The sequence below is a fragment of the Hemitrygon akajei genome, chromosome 9 (assembly GCF_048418815.1).
Source record: "Hemitrygon akajei chromosome 9, sHemAka1.3, whole genome shotgun sequence".
Taxonomy (NCBI): Eukaryota; Metazoa; Chordata; class Chondrichthyes; order Myliobatiformes; family Dasyatidae; genus Hemitrygon; species Hemitrygon akajei.
Genome location: NC_133132.1, coordinates 71017165 through 71037933, shown reverse-complemented (window position 1 = coordinate 71037933; position 20769 = coordinate 71017165). Strand labels below are relative to the sequence as shown.

Sequence of the window (20769 nt, the reverse complement as noted above, 5' to 3'; positions counted from 1 at the left end):
AAACGGGAGCCCTCAGGAAGCCCATACAGTCACGGAGTGAACGAGCAAACTCCGCACACACAGCACTAAGGATCAGGATGGAACCCAGGGCTCTGGATCTCTGGAACTGTGGGACAGCAGCTGTATCTGCTGGGCCACCATGCCTTGCTCTCCATCTGTGTGTGCGTGTGAGAGACACGCATGCTGTACATACACACATGGTGTATAGAGATCCAGAGACCTGGGTTCTGTCCTGATCTCATGCTCTCTCTTTCTCTGACCCACCCCTCTCTCCCTCCTTCCCTCTGACCCACCCCTCCCTTCCTCTGACCTATCTACCCCTCCTCTCCAGCACCTTATCTACCTGTACCACTGCTTTCTGTGCTCTGTAGACTGTATGTTACCTTTACACTGTTGTCCATGCCCTACCTTTAGTCCCTCCAAAGTACATCACCTCACACTGACCAGGATTTCATTGCATTCTGCAGTTTACAACCATCTTCCCCACTGTCAGCAACGGCACCAATTTTCAACCATCTGAAACTATGAATCATACTTCGCACATCCAAATGATTAATGTATATAACAAATTGTAAAGGTCCCGCTTGTCCCTGTGGTCCAGGACTTTCAATCATATACCATAGGCCCATGGATTTAAGCACCCTGTGTCTAAAACCTTCATTTAAATGATACTGTGCTCTTCTGTGTTCACTATGGGGAAAGGCATTGCAGCTGGAGATTTTGGGGAGAGAGATGTCGAAACTCTAAAAATCTGCAGCTGCAATGTCCTTTTCTGTAGTGAACATGGAAGTGCTCATTTAAGACCGTGCCCACTTCCTGGGGCTCCACACACAGATAGCCACTTTAGTTTATTGAGCCCCAGTCATTCACTGGTTACCTGGCATATGCTTCTGTTTCATACTAAGTCAAGCCCTGCCAGGTCTTAAGAGGTTGAAATCTGCCTTCCCCCAGTTCAGGCCCTTAATTTCTGAACCCACTGTCTCTAATTACCTTGAACCTTGTGTAGTTACGGTCACTATCCCCAAACAGCTTGCCTACTGATACTTTATCCACTTGCCTGGCCACAGCTTCTAGGATGACAGGACTATTAATGTACTGCCACAGTGTGTTCTCCAGTTTGCACTTTCAAAATATCACCTCAGTGATTCCTTTCCACTGAGGTGACCCCAGCTAATGTTGGGGAAGTTGAAACCTAGGCACAGAGTAATACAGCATAGAAACAGGCTCTTCAACCCAACTTGTCCATACTGACCAGGCTACCCAAGCTAGTCCCATTTGTATGTGTTTGGCCTGTATCCCTTTAAACCCTTCCTATCCACAGACATTCATATTTCTTTTTATATGTTGTACTCACTGCTATCACTTCCTCTGGCAGCTCATTCCATCTACTTACTATCCTTTGCATGATGAAGTTGTCCATCAGGGCCCTTTTAAATCTTTCCCCCTCACCTTAACCCTTCTTTAGTTCTCTTTCTCTGGGAAGAAAGCTGCACACATTCACCCTAAACGTATTCCCCTCGTGATTTAACATACTTGTTTAAAGTCACCCGTTAGTCTCCTATGCTCCAAGGAATAAAGTCTTAGTCTGCCCAACCCCTCCCTGTAAATCAACCCCTTGAGTCTTGGCAACATTCATGTAAATATTCTTTCAGCTCTTTCCAGCCAAATGATTTTTTTTTATAACCAAGTGACCAAAACCAAACACAATATTCCAAGTACAGCCTCACTAATATCTTGTACAACTACAACATAGCGTCACAGGTCCTATGCTCAATGGCCTGAGTGATGAAGGCTAACATCAGCACCCAGTCTACCGGAGAGTTCAGTTTTAGGGAATTGTGTACTTGGACTCCAAGGTCTTTCATTATACAACAGCTCCCAGGGCCCTACCGTTCACTGTGAAGTCCGACCCTGATCTGACTTCCCAAAAGGCAACATCTCGCACTAGTTTGAATGGAACACATTTTGTCATTTCTCAGCCCACTTACCCAGCTGATCAAGATCTCCCTGCAATTTCAATAACTATCTTCACTGTGATACCATCTGTTTTAATGTTATTTGCAGACTAACTGAGCATGCATTGTACATTCTCATCCACCTCTATCTCCTACTGACTGGGAGGATCTGAAGTGCACCGCCAGTGCCGTGACTGGCCTGTGTTTTCTTTCCGAACTCCTGTAACCTCACTTGCAGAGACTTGGGGGATGACTTGCCCCATCCTGCAGTGACGGATTGTCCACGCGCTGCCACATCTGTCACCCCTAAAGGTCCTGTACGTGGATCGTTGAGATGAGAGTCCTGCTCTCCCTTCCACCATGTCAGCCCCTTCCTGTGTCTGAGCTGTCAGTCACAAGCTGTGAAATACATTTTGCTTTTGATTGTGTGCCCTCTCCCTGCCCCTGTGGCTGTGCATCTGACTCTAGCCTCGACCCTGTTTGTGTTTCAGTTTGACCAGGAATCTTCCACCCCACAGACGGTGCCGCGGTACAGCCCACTGCGCAGACTGGCCTCTTCCGTCTTCTCCTCCTCCTCCCTGGAGACGGAGCACTACCCTCATGCCAGCACAACCTTCCTGCAGCGGAGCCGCTCGGCGGAGAGCAGCCCTGCCCGCCAGCCGGCTTCGCGGAGACACCTGCCCCTCATCTCCGGCAACCACCGCCTCATGCCCTCAGTGCTCCGCATCTCCCGTAGCCAACTGCAGCAGGTCTGGGCCCGCTTCCTGTCCAAGACTTGAGCCCCCATCTCGCCCCCAGGCAGGGGCAGGGAGCTGGAGTGGACTGGTAGTGGTGGGGCAGGTGGGTGGGTAACCATGCCCCAGGCTGGGGCAGGGACCTGGTGTGGGCTGGTAGTGGTGGGGCAGGCGGGTGGGTAAATTGCCCCCAGGCTGGCCCTCAGTTTCTGCATGTATATCCAGGCAGCACCTGTCGACTGTCTGGGGAACACACCGGTCACTGTATACGTAGTGTAGGTGGAGTGGCACCCCTCGATCCACATCCCCTGCCCCTGCTTCTCATACTTTGCCCCGCCCACACCCACCCCTCACCACTCCTCAACTGCTTGTGCCCCCGCCCACACCCCCTAAATCCATGTACGCCTTGTGCCCCTCATGCCTCCCTCTCCCACCCCTTCCTCATTCCCCTTCCTTGCACTCCTCATGCTCTTTCCTACAGCCCCCATCCCTCGCAGTCCCTACAACTTACCCAGCATAGTAACCTCTGTGACCCCTCACACCTGCCAAGCTGTATATGTTTCCCCCCCCCCCTCCAGCTCAGCTTAACTTCTCCTCCCACCTTTGCTTTGAACATCCACGTTCCCACCCTTATAATTGTGTGGCCCCATCCCATGACCATCTCTCCTCTGCACTTCCCTTGCCCCCACCCACTATGTCCGCCCATGGCCCCTCCTGGGTGAACCAATTCCTTCTATATCACCCTGCCCTTCTGGGCTGTTGCAGGATTTTGGGTTTTTGGTGTATCCTGTCCCATGGCTGGGAGCAGACGGAGCCCCTGTTCTCCAGGAACTTCTGGCTGAGTGTGCTGCTCTCATCCTGTTTTCCTCCATCTCAAACCATTGCATACCTCACTCCCAGGAAGTCGTCACTGTCCCTCCCTCACTGCCCAGGAGAGGGTGGGGGTGAGCTACCTCCTTGAACCTCTGTAACCCTTCTGGTGAAGGTGCTGCTACGATGCTGGTGGGGAAGGAGTTCCAGGATCTAGTAAAGTGACGGTGAGATGTGTCTAGTTGAGGTACACTAATGGTGGAGAGAGGGAATGGATGAGCTTTGTCAGGTGGTGGTAGTGTTTGGGAAGTCGATCAAGCAGCTCAGCTACTTTGTCCTGGATGAAGTGAGTTCCAGAGTTGTTGGAGCCATGGGGAGTCAGTCCATCATTCTCCTGACTTGTGCTTTGTCGAAAGAGGAAAGGCCTTGGGGAGCAGGAAGGTGAGTCACTTCCCACAGGCTCCCCAGCCTGCATGGTGGGTCCGGTGTTTGTGGTAAACAGTGATTCCCCCCCCAGTGTGTTGACCCTGGGAGACTCAGCAATGGGCTTGCCACTGAGACTGTTGTTGCAGAAAGTCACTTTCTGGTGTTCTTATATCACCAGTGTTCTTTGCTGTCACTTGTGACCCCATGCGTGGAGTTGGTCTGCCTGATGTCTGAGATGGGCACGTTGTTGAAAACATCTGAGGGTTGGCATTAGTCAGTGCTCGGAGAGGCGAGGGTTATTCAGGGAAGGTCAGACTGCTTATTCTGGAAGCTCGAAGTTTGTCCACTGGCTAATTTTGATGACAGAATTAGGATGCTGGTGTAGGTATCAGCGAGAGGTCCGGTAACGAGGGAGGGGTCAGTGAGGGGCCTGGTAATGGGGGGGGGTCAGTGAGGGGCCTGGTAATGGGGGGGGTCAGTGAGGAGCCTGGTAATGGGGGGGGGTCAGTGAGGGGCCTTGTAATGGGGGGGTAGTCAGTGAGGAGCCTGGGATGGGGGGGTGATCAGGGAGGGGCCTGGTAATGGGGGGGTGGCCAGTGAGAGTCCTGGGACGGGGGTGGTCAGCGAGGGTCCTAGGACAGAGGGAGGTGGTGGTACAGCACTTGTAAGAGCTCAACGCCATCCTCTGCCCTCTTGGCTACACACAAAACATCTGGGTTCAAATGGGAGTTACCAATGTTGTAAGTGTGGGGGATGGGCAGGGTGGAGTTCCAGCCAAGGGGCCAGATTGGGGGTGAAAGGTGGGACTAGATTCAGTCTAGAGAAAGGGTGGGGGCTGGTGTATTCTAGTCACAGAAAGCGGTTGCTTCAGACCTCAATGTCTGTGCTGACACTAATGCTACACTCAGACTATTTTTTATTCTCCTACTTCCCCCCCATCTCCCACCACATTCTCCTTCTCACTCGGGACAGCTCACAGCGGCCCATGTGTCATTGTGATGTGGGGGTCAACCATAGCACTTGGGGGGAACCCACACAGTCATCAGGAGCACGTGCAAACTCCCCAGGGAGGGAGGGTGGGGTGAAGGAGCACAGCTCCCTGCTGGTCAGGGAGAGAAGAGAGAGTCAGAACACAAAAGGCCGGAGGTGGCGTGGGTCTGTATGATATACCAGGGACACCACAGGCAGGCCTGAGGAGTGAAGTCCCTCAGCACGGAGGGACTGAGGGCAGGCAATGGAGCAGAGATTAGAGTGGACATGAAGGGCTTGTTCTTGCCCCAGAGATAGGTGAGGTCTGGAGCTCTACCTGACAGGATGGGAGGAGCAGAGACCGACACCACTTTCAGACAGTCCTAGGTGTATAGCTGAGGATACCCACCCTTTTCTGGGAGATGGGTTAGGTGGAGGCCGTAACAGGTAGGGAGCGCTCTGCTTTGATCATGACAGAGAAAACTGGGCACAACAGCTGCGGCCAATACTGCTAGCTTTCTATTGATTCTATCACACGTTGGTTCAGTCAACAGTGGTAGAATCGGTGTACACAAGGCCAGTACTGACTGCTGTCCTCCTCCCACCCTACCCTGGAGAGAGTGGGAGTGAGCCACTACATGGCGTCTGGTGAAGGTGCTCTCTCAGTGCTGGTGGTGAGGCTGTTCCAGGGGTTAGACCCAGTGAGAGGGGCTGAGGGTTAGATGGTGAGCACTGCAGTCACTGTGTACCAGTGGTGTGGGGAGGGAGTGTGGATAGGGTACAGCTACTTTGTCCTGACTTGTGCCTTGTCGATGGGGAAACGCCTTGGGGTGTCAGTCACCACAGGAACCCCAGCCTCTGTTCAGCTGCTGTGGTCACAGTCTCTGAGTAGGTGGTCCAGTTGTGTTAAATGAACGGTGATCCCCCCAGGACATTGATGGTGAGAGACTTGGTGAAGGGATTGGTACTGAATATCAGGGGTAGATGGTCGGACTGATCAGAGGTAGTTGCTGGGGACTAGTGCAAATGTTAGCTGACTGTTGCCTTGGTCTGGTTGGACGACTTTCTGTGTTGGGTAGTGATGCCTGTATCGCATTGGGTGTTGAGCTTCCAGTGCACTGTGTTGTAACCCACGTGGACCTAAGTACAGGAGACTCTCTTCCACCACTTTGCTCTCTGCCTCACCCGATCACCCTCCTCACAGCTTCACCCGATCGCCCTGGTTTGCCTCATCCCCTCACCCTGCATCCTCCCTACCACCCAGCGAAGAGCCCACCTTTTTTCCCTGACTGTCCAGACAACAGGCTAGCCCCACCCCTCTTTAGGCTGATGTTGACCAAGGGGCTCTCCACAGATTGGGAGCAGGGATATGGAGCCGATTATTGCTGGGAAAGACCATGTTACAAGTGTTCCCACAGTTGTGGGCAATTAGATTAGTCACTACACTACAACTTTACGCCCATGGGTTTTTTAACTTGAAGCGTAGCGCACTGAATTCATTGTATAATGCAGTTTTAATCAGAATTCTTACTACTGTGAATAAAGGGGAGGGGGGGTCTTTGCATGTAACTCAGGCTGCTCACTGGCTTTACCACGAGCCACTGTATTATATGGAACTGTCTGTGGACGGGCAGTATCCTTCTGCATGGAACGTGCTGTAAATACTGGCTGAGGATTGTAAATTGTAATTTCTAACTGAGCGGCTTTATGCAGAGTGGCGCGAGGATTCAGACGGAACTCTAAACTTGAATTTGTGCCTTTTGCCCTTGTATGGAGTGTAAACATCTGCAATGGCAGCTGTATATTTCCCCAGATGTCATTAAAGCTTGGAGATCAGACTCGTCTGCAGTTGCCTCTGATTCTTTGTAGTCTCATCTGTCTCTTTTGTGAATGATGGGCACGGTGTACTGACCCCCAGCTCCACGCTCAGACCACAGGGCAGACAGCAGGGCCAACCTGGGCACCGGGAGCAGTGGTGACAGAGCAGCCTCACTGGCCAGGCAAAGGGGCTGTGGGGTGGGTGCATGAACCAGCAGCCCCCCACTCCACACAGCAGGGCAGCAAAGGCACAAATTCATTCTTACAGTCTCCGCGTTCCTCGCACAGGTGTAACTGTTGCTGTTTTCAGCAGAGCTCTCGTCCAGAGATGCTGCCAGTCCCCCGCCCTTCCCACAGGGAGCCAGACCCACAAGGCCCATTCCACCGGGGCCCAGCCCTTTGCTGGGCAACCAAGGGGGAGTGTCCACACCCAGAGTGGACAGCAAGTACACACCTTCAGGGCAAAATGCAGGCACACAGGGATTTACTGCAACCCATTCAGTCATTACCCCTGCCACTACCCCAGCGAGAGCACAGTGTAGGGAGAGTTCCACTCTGTCTAACTCTGGGAATGTGTGGTGGAACAGTGAGGAGGGAACTTCACTCTGTTTCTAACCCTGGGGGTGTGTGATAGGGTGGTGTAGAAGGAGCTTCACTCTGTCTGACCGGTGCCCTAGGAGTGTGTGATGGGACTGTAAAGAGGAAGCTTACCTGTGGCTGACCTTGGGAGTATGTGGTGGGACAGTGTAGAGTGAGTTTCATGCTCTGTTTTAATTTGTGCCATGGAAGTGTGTATTGGGACAGTGTAGAGGGAGTTTCATGCTCTATATTTTGCATCTCTGCCCTGGTATTGTGCCCAATGATCTGGAGCTTGGGGCTGAAGTTCAGCCAGAAATTGAAGAACAGCCCCTTGAGATAAACCACGACTGGAGCTTTGACCACTTTGTGGAACACTGACTATTCCAGACTGTCAAATTAACAAGTGCACTGGGAGTCTGTGATCCAACTTATAAACCTGTTGCATGGGACTGTTTTGTCCTAAGCTCTCCACCCCAAGTCCACAATGTAAAGTGGAAGGAATCCTGTGAAGACAGGCCTTCTTCCACTGGGCACACCCCAGTGGTAGAACAGACCATCTCGGGTGTCTGTACAGCAAACAAGGGTCAGGAGGTGGAGAGTTGCAGGACCCTTCCTGCACAGAAAACAGTTGGCGGAACAGCACAGAGAGAGTTTCTAAGGGACAGTGCATGTGTGGGCCACCTCCAGAAGAAGTTCTGGGTCAGATACACTCATTGTGATGGGATGGGAGCCATTCCCTCCTTGTGCTGAGAGTGATCCAGCTGTTCCTGGCTCCACAAGCCCAGCCAGAGCCGAGTACTGAGGCTCTGTCACCTACAGACCCAGGTTAGGCAACTTACCACATTACGTTCACTGTTCGCCATTTACCAGGCAGCACCCGGCACTGAATGACCCCCAGCTCCTTGTAGGCGAGGCATAGTCATGCAAGTTCCAGATGAGGTGGTAGGCAGTCATTCAGTGTTCTCCTCCGACACCAGCTACAGGAACAGTTAGCTGCAGAGGGAAATTGGGGTGATGTCCAACCTCGCTTCTCTGGGACATTGAAGAGTACACCTGCTGTGTGGTGGTTGCACCCACGGTGGGCCCTTTGCTCAGGGCCAGGGACACTGTCCATCTGGTCTTTGGAAAGAAACACCCTTTCTGTACACCATCTGGTGAGATAGCAGAGAGTCTGACAACCAGACCTCTGGATGCGTTGGCTGGGCACAGTACCTAACATCATGTCCCCTGACACCCAACACTGCAGTGTACAGGCCCCAGTCAGGTCCAACCCCAACACGTGCACCTTCAAAGTTTGGCTGTTCCAAATCTTTGTTTGGAAAGAAAGCCAGGGAACTGGACGTGGCAAAGGGTGGGTGAATAGGGGATATTGGTGGACAGGTGGATTTGTGGAAGTGGTCAGCTCTGAAACCAGCCTAGGGGCTCTCACAATCTCTCAGTATGCTAACGGTCTCATTGTAGTACACAATACCTCAGAAATCATATTGACCACATGAGCAAGTCAGAGGCTGGCCATCCTGTGGTGAGTGACTCACCTCCTGACACCCCATCCACAAAGCACAAGTCAGGAGGGTGATGGACACCACCCGTTGGCCGGGATGTGTGCGGCTCCAACAACTCTCAAACTCAACACTATCCAAGAGAGCTGCTCAATCGTTTCCCCATCCACCCCCTCTCCACACCACCAATACCTGGACAGATCCTCCCAAACTCAAGCAAGAGAAGATGGTTCCCCTCCCAGCTGGGAAATATCTCGCCACTCAGTCTCTGTAACTGAGTCTAAAACCTGGAACTCCCTCTCCACCAGCATTGTGGCATACTGTATTTTCAACAGTGCTGTCAGCAGACATATTCACTAATGACTCTGTGTACAGTGATCCTGTTCTTCCCACAATCCCATGAATTTTGCTCTCCATCACCTGTAGGAGAGCACAAGGGAATCAGCTCTGCACTCAGACAGTGAGTCCCACAGCCTGACCCTCTACCCCCAGATTCAGCACACCACACTACCTTCTAACCCATGTCCACGTTCTCCAACTCTGCTAGGAACACATTCCCTTCACCTACCCTGTCCAACTACCGCACATCTCTCCACTGTATTCAAACGGCATATTGGTCGATGACAACCAAGGTGCCACCAAGCTAATCCCATTTGCCTGTGTTTGGCCCATATCCCTCTAAACCAGGGGTTGCCAACCTTTTTTATGCCATGGACCCCTACCATTCACCGAGGGATCCTTGGATCCCAGGTTGGGAACCTTGCTCACCTGTCTTGTAAAAGCTGTAAATGTACCCACCACCTATACTTCCCCTGACAGCCCTTACCACATAACCATCATCCTCCTCTGTGTGGTAAAACCTGTCCTTCCAGTCCCCTTTAAACATTTTCCTTTTCACTTTAAACCTATGCCTAGTTTTGGACTTCTTTATCCTGGGGAAAAAACTGTAGCTGTTCACTTGCCCCACATGACTTTACAAACGTATATGATCACCCCTGAGTCTCCTTTGCTCCAGGGAAAACAGCCATAGCCATAAGACTTGGGAGCAGAATTAGGCCTTTTGGCCCATTGTCTGCTGCACCATTCCATCATGTTTGATATATTATCCCTCTCAACCCTATTGTTCTGCCTTCCCCCGTAACCTTTGATGTCCTTACTAATCCACAAACCAATCAAACTCTGTTTTAAATATACTCAATGACTTTGCCTGCAAAGCCATCTGTGGCAATGAATTCCACAGATTCATCACCTTCTGGCTAAATAAAATTCTCTAAATAGAATAAGAAACATTCTCTACACTTCCACACTATCTCGGCCTTTCAGTAGTTGATAGGTTGCAATGAGATCCCCCCTCGTTCTTCTAAGCTCCAAGTACAGGTCCAGAGCCAGCTCCTCATGTTAACCCTTTCATTTCTGGAATCATTTTCATGAACCTCCTCTGGACCCCCTCTAATACCAGCACATTCTTTCTTAGATATGGGGCCCAAAACTGCTGACGATACTCCAAGTGTAGTCTAACTGATGCCTTAAAAAGCTTCAGCATTACATCCTCACTTTTTTATTCTATTCCTCTCAAAGTGAATTAGCAACATTGCATCTGCCTTCCTTAACTACATGGTTAACCTGTAGTAGAGAGTCCTGTACAAGGACTCCCAAGTCCCTTTGTACCTCTGTTTTCTGAATTTTTCTGTTTAGAAAATAGTCTACGCCTTTATTCTTTCTACCAAAGTCCTTGACTACACTCTATTCCACCTGCCACTTCTATATGCATTCTCCTAATTTGTTCTTCTGCAGTCCCTGCTTCCTCGATACTACCTACCCCTCCACCTAGCTTTGTGTCATCTACAAACTTAGCCACAAAGCCATCAATTCTGTCGTTCCAAATCATTTTTTATTAAATATTTTTATTGAATTTTCAAATGGTTACAGAAGGAAAAAAAAATTATCAACCCTTCCCCCCTCCCCTTAACCCCTCCCCCCTAACATATCACTGAAGAAAGAGGGGAAAAAAGAAAGAAAGAACGCCTGGATATCGGAAGATCCCCACATGCTCCACGGAGTTCATAATAGCTTTAGTATATTTATTTATTTATTTCCCCAATTAACCAATAATTTTATCTTTGGAGCACCTATATATTTAATCCTACCTTTTGTAAATAAGGGTGCCAAATTTTCAGAAATATTTCATATTTATTTCTTAAATTATAAGTAATTTTTTCAAATGGAATGCAGCTAAAAGCTATATCTATTTTCATTTTCTTAATGTATGTTAAAATTCTTTTTCTTTTCACCGGTCCATTAAGCCCGTTAACATTAAAACTTAAAAAATTCAGTAAATTAGTCATTATTTTTAACAGGGTTACTCCAGTCTATAGTAATACCTAACTTTTCAACTTTTGTAGTACCTTGGGGAATCTTTTTAAAATTCTCCGTGTTGCTATGTGTCTCTCCCCCCCCCCCCACCCCCCGATTGTCCAGGTAAAGAAAGAAAGATTAAAGAAAAATAGATTATAAAGAAAAAAAAACAAAATACCCCCCTACTAATGTTGTGAATAAAAAAAACACATTACCCCCCTCCGTTGTACGGGTCATGGCAATCGCCATGATTATACACGTGAATCCCGTAGCAATCGATCCGAAGTTCCCCCAGCTCCCCTGTAACATAAAAAAGTATATATAAGAGAAGAAAAAATAATTATCACTACTCTCGATTAATATTTCTCAAACTTTTACCTTTCTCCCCCTGTATCATATAATTAAGAATATATTTAAATATTCTTCTGTCCTTAAACATCCATCAACTCCATTCACTGTCCCTGTCTTCATCTTTAATCCGTTTCACTTTTAAATCTTTGGCTGTGGTTAGCGAATATTTGGGAGTTCTTGTGCAAATTCTTCCACATCCCGATAATCAGTAAAAGATCATCTTTTTCCGTCATCCAAAAAAATTATCAAGGTTGCTGGGTGGCGCAATATAAATTTATAACCCTTTTCCCATAAAACTTTTTTTGCTGGGTTAAATTCCTTCTTTCTCTTCAAAAGGTCATAACTTATATCAGGGTAGAAAAGAACTGTTTTCCCTTCTATCATCAATGGCCCGTTTCTCTTTCTGGCACGTTGGGCAGCCGCCTTCAGGATCTTTTCTTTATCTTGATATCTTAAGCATTTTATCAAGATTGATCATGGGTTTTGATCAACTTGAGGTCTTGATCTTAAGGCTCTGTGAGTCCTTTCAATTTCAATTAACTGGGTTCCTTCTTCCATTTCCAAAATTTCCGGAATCCATTTTTGAAAAAAATTTATTGGATCCTCTCCCTCTATACCTTCTTTAAGTCCAACAATCTTAATATTATTTCATCTGCTAAAATTTTCAAATACATCCACTTTTTCCAACAACCATTTTCTTTCTGATGTCCAGGCAGAAATATTATCTTCCATTTTATTCACTCTATCAATGGTGTCTCCCGTTGTTTCTTCCAAGTTTTTAATTTTCTTGTCCATTTTGTCCTGTCTTTTCATCATTTTATCAAATATAATCTTCATATTTTTAATATTTTTTATTACTTTTAATGCTTTTAATTCATGCATTATTTGCACCAAGGATTTTTTTATGTCTCCAATATCACCTCCAACCTCTTCATCTTCGTCTGATTTATCCAGAGAATCTGATCCCACCTCATATTCACTTTCACTTTCAGTTCCGATCATAGCTGGGATTTGTAGTTTGGGTTGCTCGTGTTTGCGCATGCCCCTTCCTTCACGCATGCGCAATTCCTGTTGCCCTTTTTTTTTGGAAACGGTTGATGTTGCCGCAGTTTCTTGTTCTGTATCGCCGGAGGTAAAATGCACTTGAGCCTGAGGCTCTTTCATGGTGGTCAGCATTGATTCTTTACCAACTTGTGTTGTCTTCAAAGTAGTAGTTTTCTTCTGCTTCTGTTTAGGAGACATATCTTAAGACAATCCTGAGTAGTTTATAAGTAATTTTTAAAAAGTATTTACTAACTTTTCTTCACTTAAACATTATTTTACTGGTTTTTTACGGGAGAGCTGGATTTCCACGTCTCGATCCTACGTCATCACGTGACGTCCCCTCGTTCCAAATCATTGACTTATAGCTTGAAACCCCTGTAGAACACCACGAATCACCTGTAGCCAAGCAGAAAAAGTCTCTTGCCAGTCAGTCTTTTAATCAGTGCCTTCTTGTAAGTCAAGCCCTTCAGTTCCAATAACATCCTCTTGTATCTTTCCTGCACCCTTTCCAGCTTAACCACATGCTTCCTATAGCTGAGTGACCAGAACTGCACACAGTACTCTGTGTGTGAGGTATCAACAAAATCTTGTACAATTGTAACATTGCCCTAACCAATGAAGGCAAGTGTCAAATGCCTTCTTCACCACGATGTCTGTGGTCACCACTTTCAGCAAGCTATGCACCTGAACCCTAGGTGTCTGGTTTATAGCACATTCCAGGTCCTACCATTTACTGTGTAAGTCCTGGCCTGTTTAGTTTACAAAATGCAACACCTCACACTTGTCTGAGATAAATTCCATCTGCCATTCCTTTGCCCACTTTCCCAGTTTACAAGAAGACAACCTGTCAATTACACCATCAATTTGGGGTCACCCACAAAATTGGCGATCTTGGAGTCCAAAGTCCATAACTCACTGAATTACACAAATAGGTAGACTGATTAAAGAAGGAAAACATCATACTTGCCTTCATTGGTCAGGGCATGAGCATTAGAGTAAGGAAATCATGTTGCAGCTGTATAAAACTTTGATTTGGCTGCATTTGGAGTACTGTGTGTACAGTTCTGGTCATCCCATTACAATAAGTATATGAAGGTTTTGGAAATGACACGGTTCACCAGGATACCAAAGTGTTGGAGGTTGAGGAGAGACTGGATAGACATTTATAAGAATATGAGAGGCATTGATAAACAGAATCGTTCCAGATATGTCCAATACTAGAGAGCATGCGTAATATTTGAAGGAGATATGTGGGCAAGTTTATAGAAAGGGTTGCAGAGCAGTAGATTTATAGAATGGGTTGCAGAGAGAGGGGTGGAAACAGATACAAGAGTGATATGTAAGAGATTACTAGATAGACAGAGAATGTTCAGGAAATTGAGCAATACAGATTACGTACAGGCAGAAGAGATTCAGCATCGTGTTTGGGGACAGACGGTCTGGGCCGAAGGGCCAGTTCCTGTGATGTACTGTTTCATATTCTGTGTTCCAAACTGAATCATTCCATCCTCATTCTTATCCAAATCATTAATATGGATGGCAAACATCAAAGGGCCCTGTGACACACTACTGTGCACAGGCCTCCAATCTGAGAAAAAGCCTCCATCACAGCCCTCTGTTTCCTCTTACCATCTTGCATCTCTTGTGATCGAACCTTCTGGCCCAGCCTAAAATGTGGAACTTTGTACTCATGTACATTTGGGTAATATCTACTGCTCTGCCCTCATCATTGCTCTTGTCACCTTTTCAAAAAAAACTGTCATGAGACACAATCTCTCTCACACAAAGCCATATCAACTATGCCAAATAAGTCTTTGCCTTTCCAAATGCTGGCAGGCGCTGTCTCAGAATCCACTGCAGTACCTTTGCCACCACTGATGTTAGGCTCACCAGCCTGTAGTCTCCATGCTTGTATATGAAGGCACAATATTAACCATCCTTCAGTCTTCGGATACCTCAGCTGTGGTTAATGGAGATACAAGTATCTCTGCCAGGGCCCAGCAATTTCTTCTCTCCAATCTTTCAATGTCTTAGGATACATTGGGTCAGTTCCTGCAGATTAATCCACCTTTACTCTGCCATCATTTGTAATGTGCATCAGGGCATCACTGTTCCTTTCTCTGATTTACTTAGTTTCCATGACAATTTCATGACATATGTCAGTGATAATAAACCTGATTATGAACTAAAAACAAGAAAAGTTTATTTAACTTCTCATCTGTCTCCTACACATAGATGACCCTTTTACTCCTAAAATTGAATTCTGCTTTACATTATTTGCCAAGAATATCTCATGTCAGTTTTTTGCCCACTCGATATCCATTTGTGTACTCTTACATCCTTTGTACTCCTCAAGGGATTCACTTGGTATCAGCTGTCTCTGTCTGATATATGCCTCCTCCTTTTTCCTCACCAGAGCCTCGTATCCTTCATCCTATACCTGCCAGCCTTGCCTTTCACTCTAGCAGGAAGGTGCTGACTGTGAACTCTCCCTACTTTTTAAAGCCTTCCATTTGCTAGAGCCCCTGGAAAAGCCTCCATAAAATTAAGATTTTAATTTGTGGACCAGTGCTATCTTTTTACATAACTATTTTAAAACCAATTGAATTATGGTCTGTGATCCAACGTACCCCATCCAATCCCTCAGCACTGTGTCCATATGAGAAACATTTCTCCAGCTTCTCTGCTTACACCTTGTGGTTGTAATCCCTTGTCACCAGGATCCCGAAAAAGCTTTCTGACACCCTCACCCTCTCCCCAGATCCTCCTTTCCAACTGTCCACCCAGTGATGGGCACTGCTCCTGGCTTCCAACCCCTGCATCCTCAGACCCAGCAAAGTCTCTCCCTCATTGGGAGGGAGACCAGGGAGTGGGTAGTGCTACAGACACTGGAGAGTCCTTGCCTCTCCCTACGGAACTGAGGAAGGAAAAACACCCCACTCATAGTTCCAGCCTGTTTGGTAATTTCCCACCCCACTGTAACAGAGGGAGAACTACCATCCCATACCCTCATCCCTCATCCCCACCCATGCTACATCTCCTCACACCCACTCCCATCTATCCCACATCTCTCATCCATTACTGTCCCAAGGTGGGTGTGGGCTCCCTGGGGTCTCACACAATTCCACATCACTTCTGGGCTCGTGTTCTATTGCTCAGCTCTCGCCCTGGCTTCTGACCATTCACACACACAGCACTGACTGGGTGAGCTGTGGGTCAGAGGTCAGAGTTGGTTATGCTGTGGGTCGGAGGTCAGGCTTGAGTTGAAGCGACGGGTTGAAGATCGTGGCTGGGGTGAGATTTGACAGGTTAGAGATCAGAGTTGGGTCAAGGCTGTGGGTAAGAGGTTGGGTCAGGTTGAGGGTGTTGGGGGGGTTTAGGGGTGAGGTGGGATGGTTAAGGGGTAGATGATTAACACAGGGTCTTTGTTTTGCAGATGGCGATGCCCGCTGTGGACTGGACACCCCCTGGGGTATCGGGAGCCTCTGCCAGCCCCCCCCAGCTCTGGGTCACCCCTGTGGGCTGGCACCTGGTGCAGTGTGAGGCAGGGTCAAGGGGTGAAGAGCTGGCCAGCGGTGGGGCTCCAGAGGAGGGGGCTGGCACAGGGCAGGGTGAGCTGAGCTCAGAGGAGAGCAGCAGGAGCAGTGGGAGCAGCCAGGAGGCAGCGGCCTCCACCCTGCTGGCAGAGGAAGGCCGGGGGCCAGGGCTGGGTCCAGGGCCAAGTCGGGGGCTGGAAGGTGAGGCTGAGCCCGAGGAGGGATCCAGGACTCTGGTGCTGTTCTCACCGGGGGATGCCCAGCGATCACCACTGCCCGAGGTGGCCCAAGAGGGCGAGCAGGGCACACTGGCCGCCCTGACCCCACAGGGTGAGAGGGCGCAGCCCCTGGGAAGCCAGCTAGACGTGTCTGAGCCTGGCACCCTCTCCTCCCTCATCAAATCGGAGGCCAGGCCACTAGGCCCACCACCAGCCGCTGCATCCTGCCCCTTCACAAAGGTGGAGCGCACCTTCCTGCACATCGCTGAGAAGAGCCACCTCAACATCATGTCGTCGGGTGGGCACCTCCTGCCCCATGACCACTATGAGTTCTTCCAGGCCCTGGAGCCAGGGGGGGAGAGCCTGCAAAATGGGCCGGCCAGCCCACAGCCAACACTAGGCCGGGGGAGGAGGGCCCGTGGCCCTCGTTCTCCCTGCCAGCCTGCCCGGCCGAGCCGCATACCCGTGCTGCTGCCCGAGGAGGATACAGGCTCTGAGCACTCAGCCTCGGCTTCTGCCTCACTGAGGGAGCGATTGGGCCAAAGGGGCAGCCGGCCCCCTTCCAGCTTGGCCCGGCTGCTGGCAGGCCGCAGGCAGGGTCCCCGCATTCCTGGCGACCAGCAGCCCCCCACTGCCTCCGAGGAGGACACGGCCTCTGACACCTCCCTGCACCGGACCCCCGGCCGCAGACCACACAGCAGGATCCCACGGCCTATCAGCCCTGCCAAGACCCCGCGGAGCCCCTGGGAAAGGAGTTTGGCACAGAACAGCCCACCACGAACAGGGCACAGGTACGGACCAGCACAGTCTGGGAGAGGCTGCGGGGGGGCGGTGATGGACGGGCCACAGGTCTGGTGGGACAGAGCAAGTGTGTTGGGAGACGTGGATGGGCACAGGTTGGCAGCAGGGTGAGTGGGGATGGGAATGGGACAGTGAGGCAGGAATAAATGTGGGACACTGGTATGGTTAGGGCAGCCAAACTGGTGGAGGAGAGGTGTTGGAGGGATCAGTGCTGGGAGGTAGTTTGGAGAAGGGTGCAGAGTAGGCATTGTTATCAGGGAAGAGCTTGAAGGGATTCTGGCTGCCACTCCTCAAGTCCAGCCCCTGGAGAGCCTGTAGTATGGTGATGGGAGCTCTCAGATGCTGCCTGACCTGCTGAGTGTTTCCAGCATGTTCTGATTTTATCATGGAAAGAAGCATCTCCATTAGTTATGTAATCCCAACAACAGCTTTGCACAGAAGTTTGAAGATAAAAGGCCTCCTGACACAGACGTTGTCCTGTTCCAGTCTCCTCCCAGTGTTTGTGCCCCTGAATCAGTGGGATGGGCAGAGAACGAATTCTGGCTGCTGGAGGCCCACAGGGTCGTGCACAGACACCAGCCAAACATTACAGAGGCAGATTGAAAGACCACTGACAGCTCTGCTCACCGCACACTGACCTTAAAATTCTCTATTCACCTAGAAAATTGGATCAAACTCTCCCTACTCCTCCACCTGAGGAAAAATAGCCACTTTTCTACCCTCAGCTTCACGCCATTCTCTAGGAAAACAAGAAATGCACACAAGTGAGGTTTCAACATCTTTTCAGCTGTTACATGATGTCCAACTCATGTACTCAGTCCCTTAGCCATTGAAGGCAAATCACCCAAGTGACTTCTTCACCACACTGTGTACTCTTGTCATCACTTCCAGAGAACTGTGTACCTATATCTCTCCGTCTGTTCTACAACACTCCCCAAAGCCCTGTCAATTACTGTGCAAGTTCTGCCCTGGTTTAACTTCCCAAGTGTAACACTTTGTAATTGTCTAAATTAAATACCGTCTGTCATATTTTTGCTCTTTTTCCCAGTTGATCTAGATTCTGTTGTGATCTTGCGCACACCACCATCCATTTTGGTGTCACCGGCAAACGATATTTCATCCAAGTCATTAATATATGACAAACAACAGTGGACCCAGCACTGATCCCTGGGGCACACTACTGGTCACAGGCACTTAGTCTTAAAAAAAACCCTCTGTCCCTCTGTCCCCTACCACCAAGCCAATTTTGTGTCGAATATGCCTACTCACTCTGGATCACGGGTGATCTCATCTTCCAAACTAGCATACCATGCAGAACCTTGTCAAAACTCCATACATCAGAAACCCCTCCATTAACTTTCCCACCACTCACCAGCCAGTAGTTCCACTGGCTTGGCCTCGTAGCCCTTCTTGGAGAAAGACATAACATTATTCACCCTCTGGCTTCTGATAGCTCGCCCATGTCTAACAGTGTTACCAATAGATCTGCCACCAACTGCTTATGTGGGATTTTGGATCTCCAAATACCCTACATCTACATTTGCTCGGATCCACCTTGCTCCTTCCCATTCACAATGACAATTGTCCTTTGTAACCTGCTTTCACCAGTGACAGATGCTAAACTGATTGGCCTGTCCTTTCCTGAGTTCTCTCTTCCTTGGCTGAACAGTGGCATTTTTCCATTACTATGGAACTGTTCCAGAACCCAGGAAGGTTTAGATTCCAACCAACACTCCCCCATCTCTCTACTCAGCAACAGAGTGAGACCCCAGCCATGTCCTTGTTCTACCTGATGCAGTTCTAAGCAGCGGCTGAGCAGTCTGTGTGTGTGTGTGTGTAGGAAATGGGACAGAGACAGGGAATTACTTTGAACATAGAGAGACAGTAGTGACCACTGAGGGGACAGGGAATGTCTGTGGACAGTAGTAACCACTGAGGGGACAGGGAATGTCTGTGGACAGTAGTAACCACTGAGGGGACAGGGAATGTCTGTGGACAGTAGTGACCACTGAGGGGACAGGGAATGTCTGTGGACAGTAGTGACCACTGAGGGGACAGGGAATGTCTGTGGACAGTAGTGACCAGTGAGGGGACAGGGAATGTCTGTGGACAGTAGTGACCACTGAGGGGACAGGGAATGTCTGTGGACAGTAGTGACCAGTGAGGGGACAGGGAATGTCTGTGGACAGTAGTGACCAGTGAGGGGACAGGGAATGTCTGTGGACAGTAGTGACCAGTGAGGGGACAGGGAATGTCTGTGGACAGTAGTGACCAGTGAGGGGACAGGGAATGTCTGTGGACAGTAGTGACCAGTGAGGGGACAGGGAATGTCTGTGGACAGTAGTGACCAGTGAGGGGACAATATTTACATCATCAGCTTCCCTGAGTGTGCATCAGAGCCTGGTGTCCTGCACCAGACATTATGACTGACCAGTAGTTCTGTAAACTGAGTGAGCAGGGAATACCTTTTGTTTTTAAAGTTTAATCTTCATGGCTGAGGGATTTTTTCTGTGTTATCCTCAAAAATCAGCTTACATTTGGGATAAATACAAACATCAGGGCCTGCAGACACTGGAATCTGGAGCAACAAATGGCCTGCTGGAGGAACTCAGCTGGTTGAGCAGCATCTGTGGGGGAAGGAATTGTCCATTTTGAATTGAGACTGAGTCAGAACTAAGCGGAGAGTTGGGCGGCTCTGTACAGACAGGACATCAGTTACAGTGTGAAAATTCAATTAACTGGTTTCTGTAACAGCTCAGAACATGATTCACAATGCCCCTCCCCGTCCCTATAACATCCACCTACCTCTACACCTCTTCCTGTCCCTGTAACCCCTTCCAACCCCTACATTCCTCCCTGTCCCTCTAACTCCCACCTACCCCTACACTCCTTCCTGTCCCTGTAACCCCTCCAGCCCCTACACCCCTCCCCATCCCTGTAACCCCCTCCATCCCCTACACTCCTTCCTGTCCCTGTAACCCATCCAGCCCCTACACCCCTCTCGATCCCTGTAACCCCTCCAGCCCCTACACCCCTCTCCCCATTTCTACAGCCCGCTGCCTTCTCGCTTACATTCTTTCTCTGTGCTCTCCCACAGGACCAGCTTCCCCGCCCTGGTTCCTGCCTCTCCCACTGAGGATGCTATGAAGGCGGCCATATCGGCAGCGGGCAGCCCTTGCTCCCAGGGAGGGACGTTGCGATGTTACGAGAGTCCAGCTCTCCCCTCCCGCAGCCTTAGCGCCTCAGCCAGGATGCGTCCCCAGTCGAGGACAGACAGCCCGTCACCCTGCCGGGTCAGGAGGGCAACCTTGGAGAACTGGAGGCAGCATACACCCTTGTCTGGGGCTGGTCCCAGGCCACAGCTCAGTCCCCCAGCCCCCTCCTCCAAGGCCAGGGCCCAGTGCGTGGTCAGCAGAGCCAGGCAGCGGGCAGCCAGGTACAGGGGTGGTGGGGGAGGTGTCTGGGGTTGGGCTCAGAACCCTGCATGGGGTGGTGGGCTGATACTTTCATCGTCACACAATAGGGAACATGCAACAATACTACACAGGAACAGGCCCTGTGGCAACCGTGATACCAAATTAAACTGCACACTGACCATCTCCCTCATCCCCTATTTAACAGCCTCTTGATTACCACTATCATATCTGCTTCCACCAGCACCCACCCACAGCCCA

At 49.5% G+C, this 20769-nt stretch overlaps 1 protein-coding gene across 7 annotated transcripts in view; it reads left to right on the top strand.

The window, feature by feature from the left end:
• Positions 1-20769, top strand: part of LOC140733231 (tau-tubulin kinase 1-like) — a 67178-nt gene that overhangs the window by 45578 nt on the left and 831 nt on the right. For all 7 annotated transcript variants that reach the window (XM_073056283.1, XM_073056280.1, XM_073056281.1 and 4 more), the window contains 2 exons: positions 15977-17085; positions 20193-20531. In XM_073056283.1, coding sequence (XP_072912384.1) covers positions 15977-17085; positions 20193-20531 — 1448 coding nt within the window. The remainder of the gene's footprint in view (positions 1-15976; positions 17086-20192; positions 20532-20769) is intronic.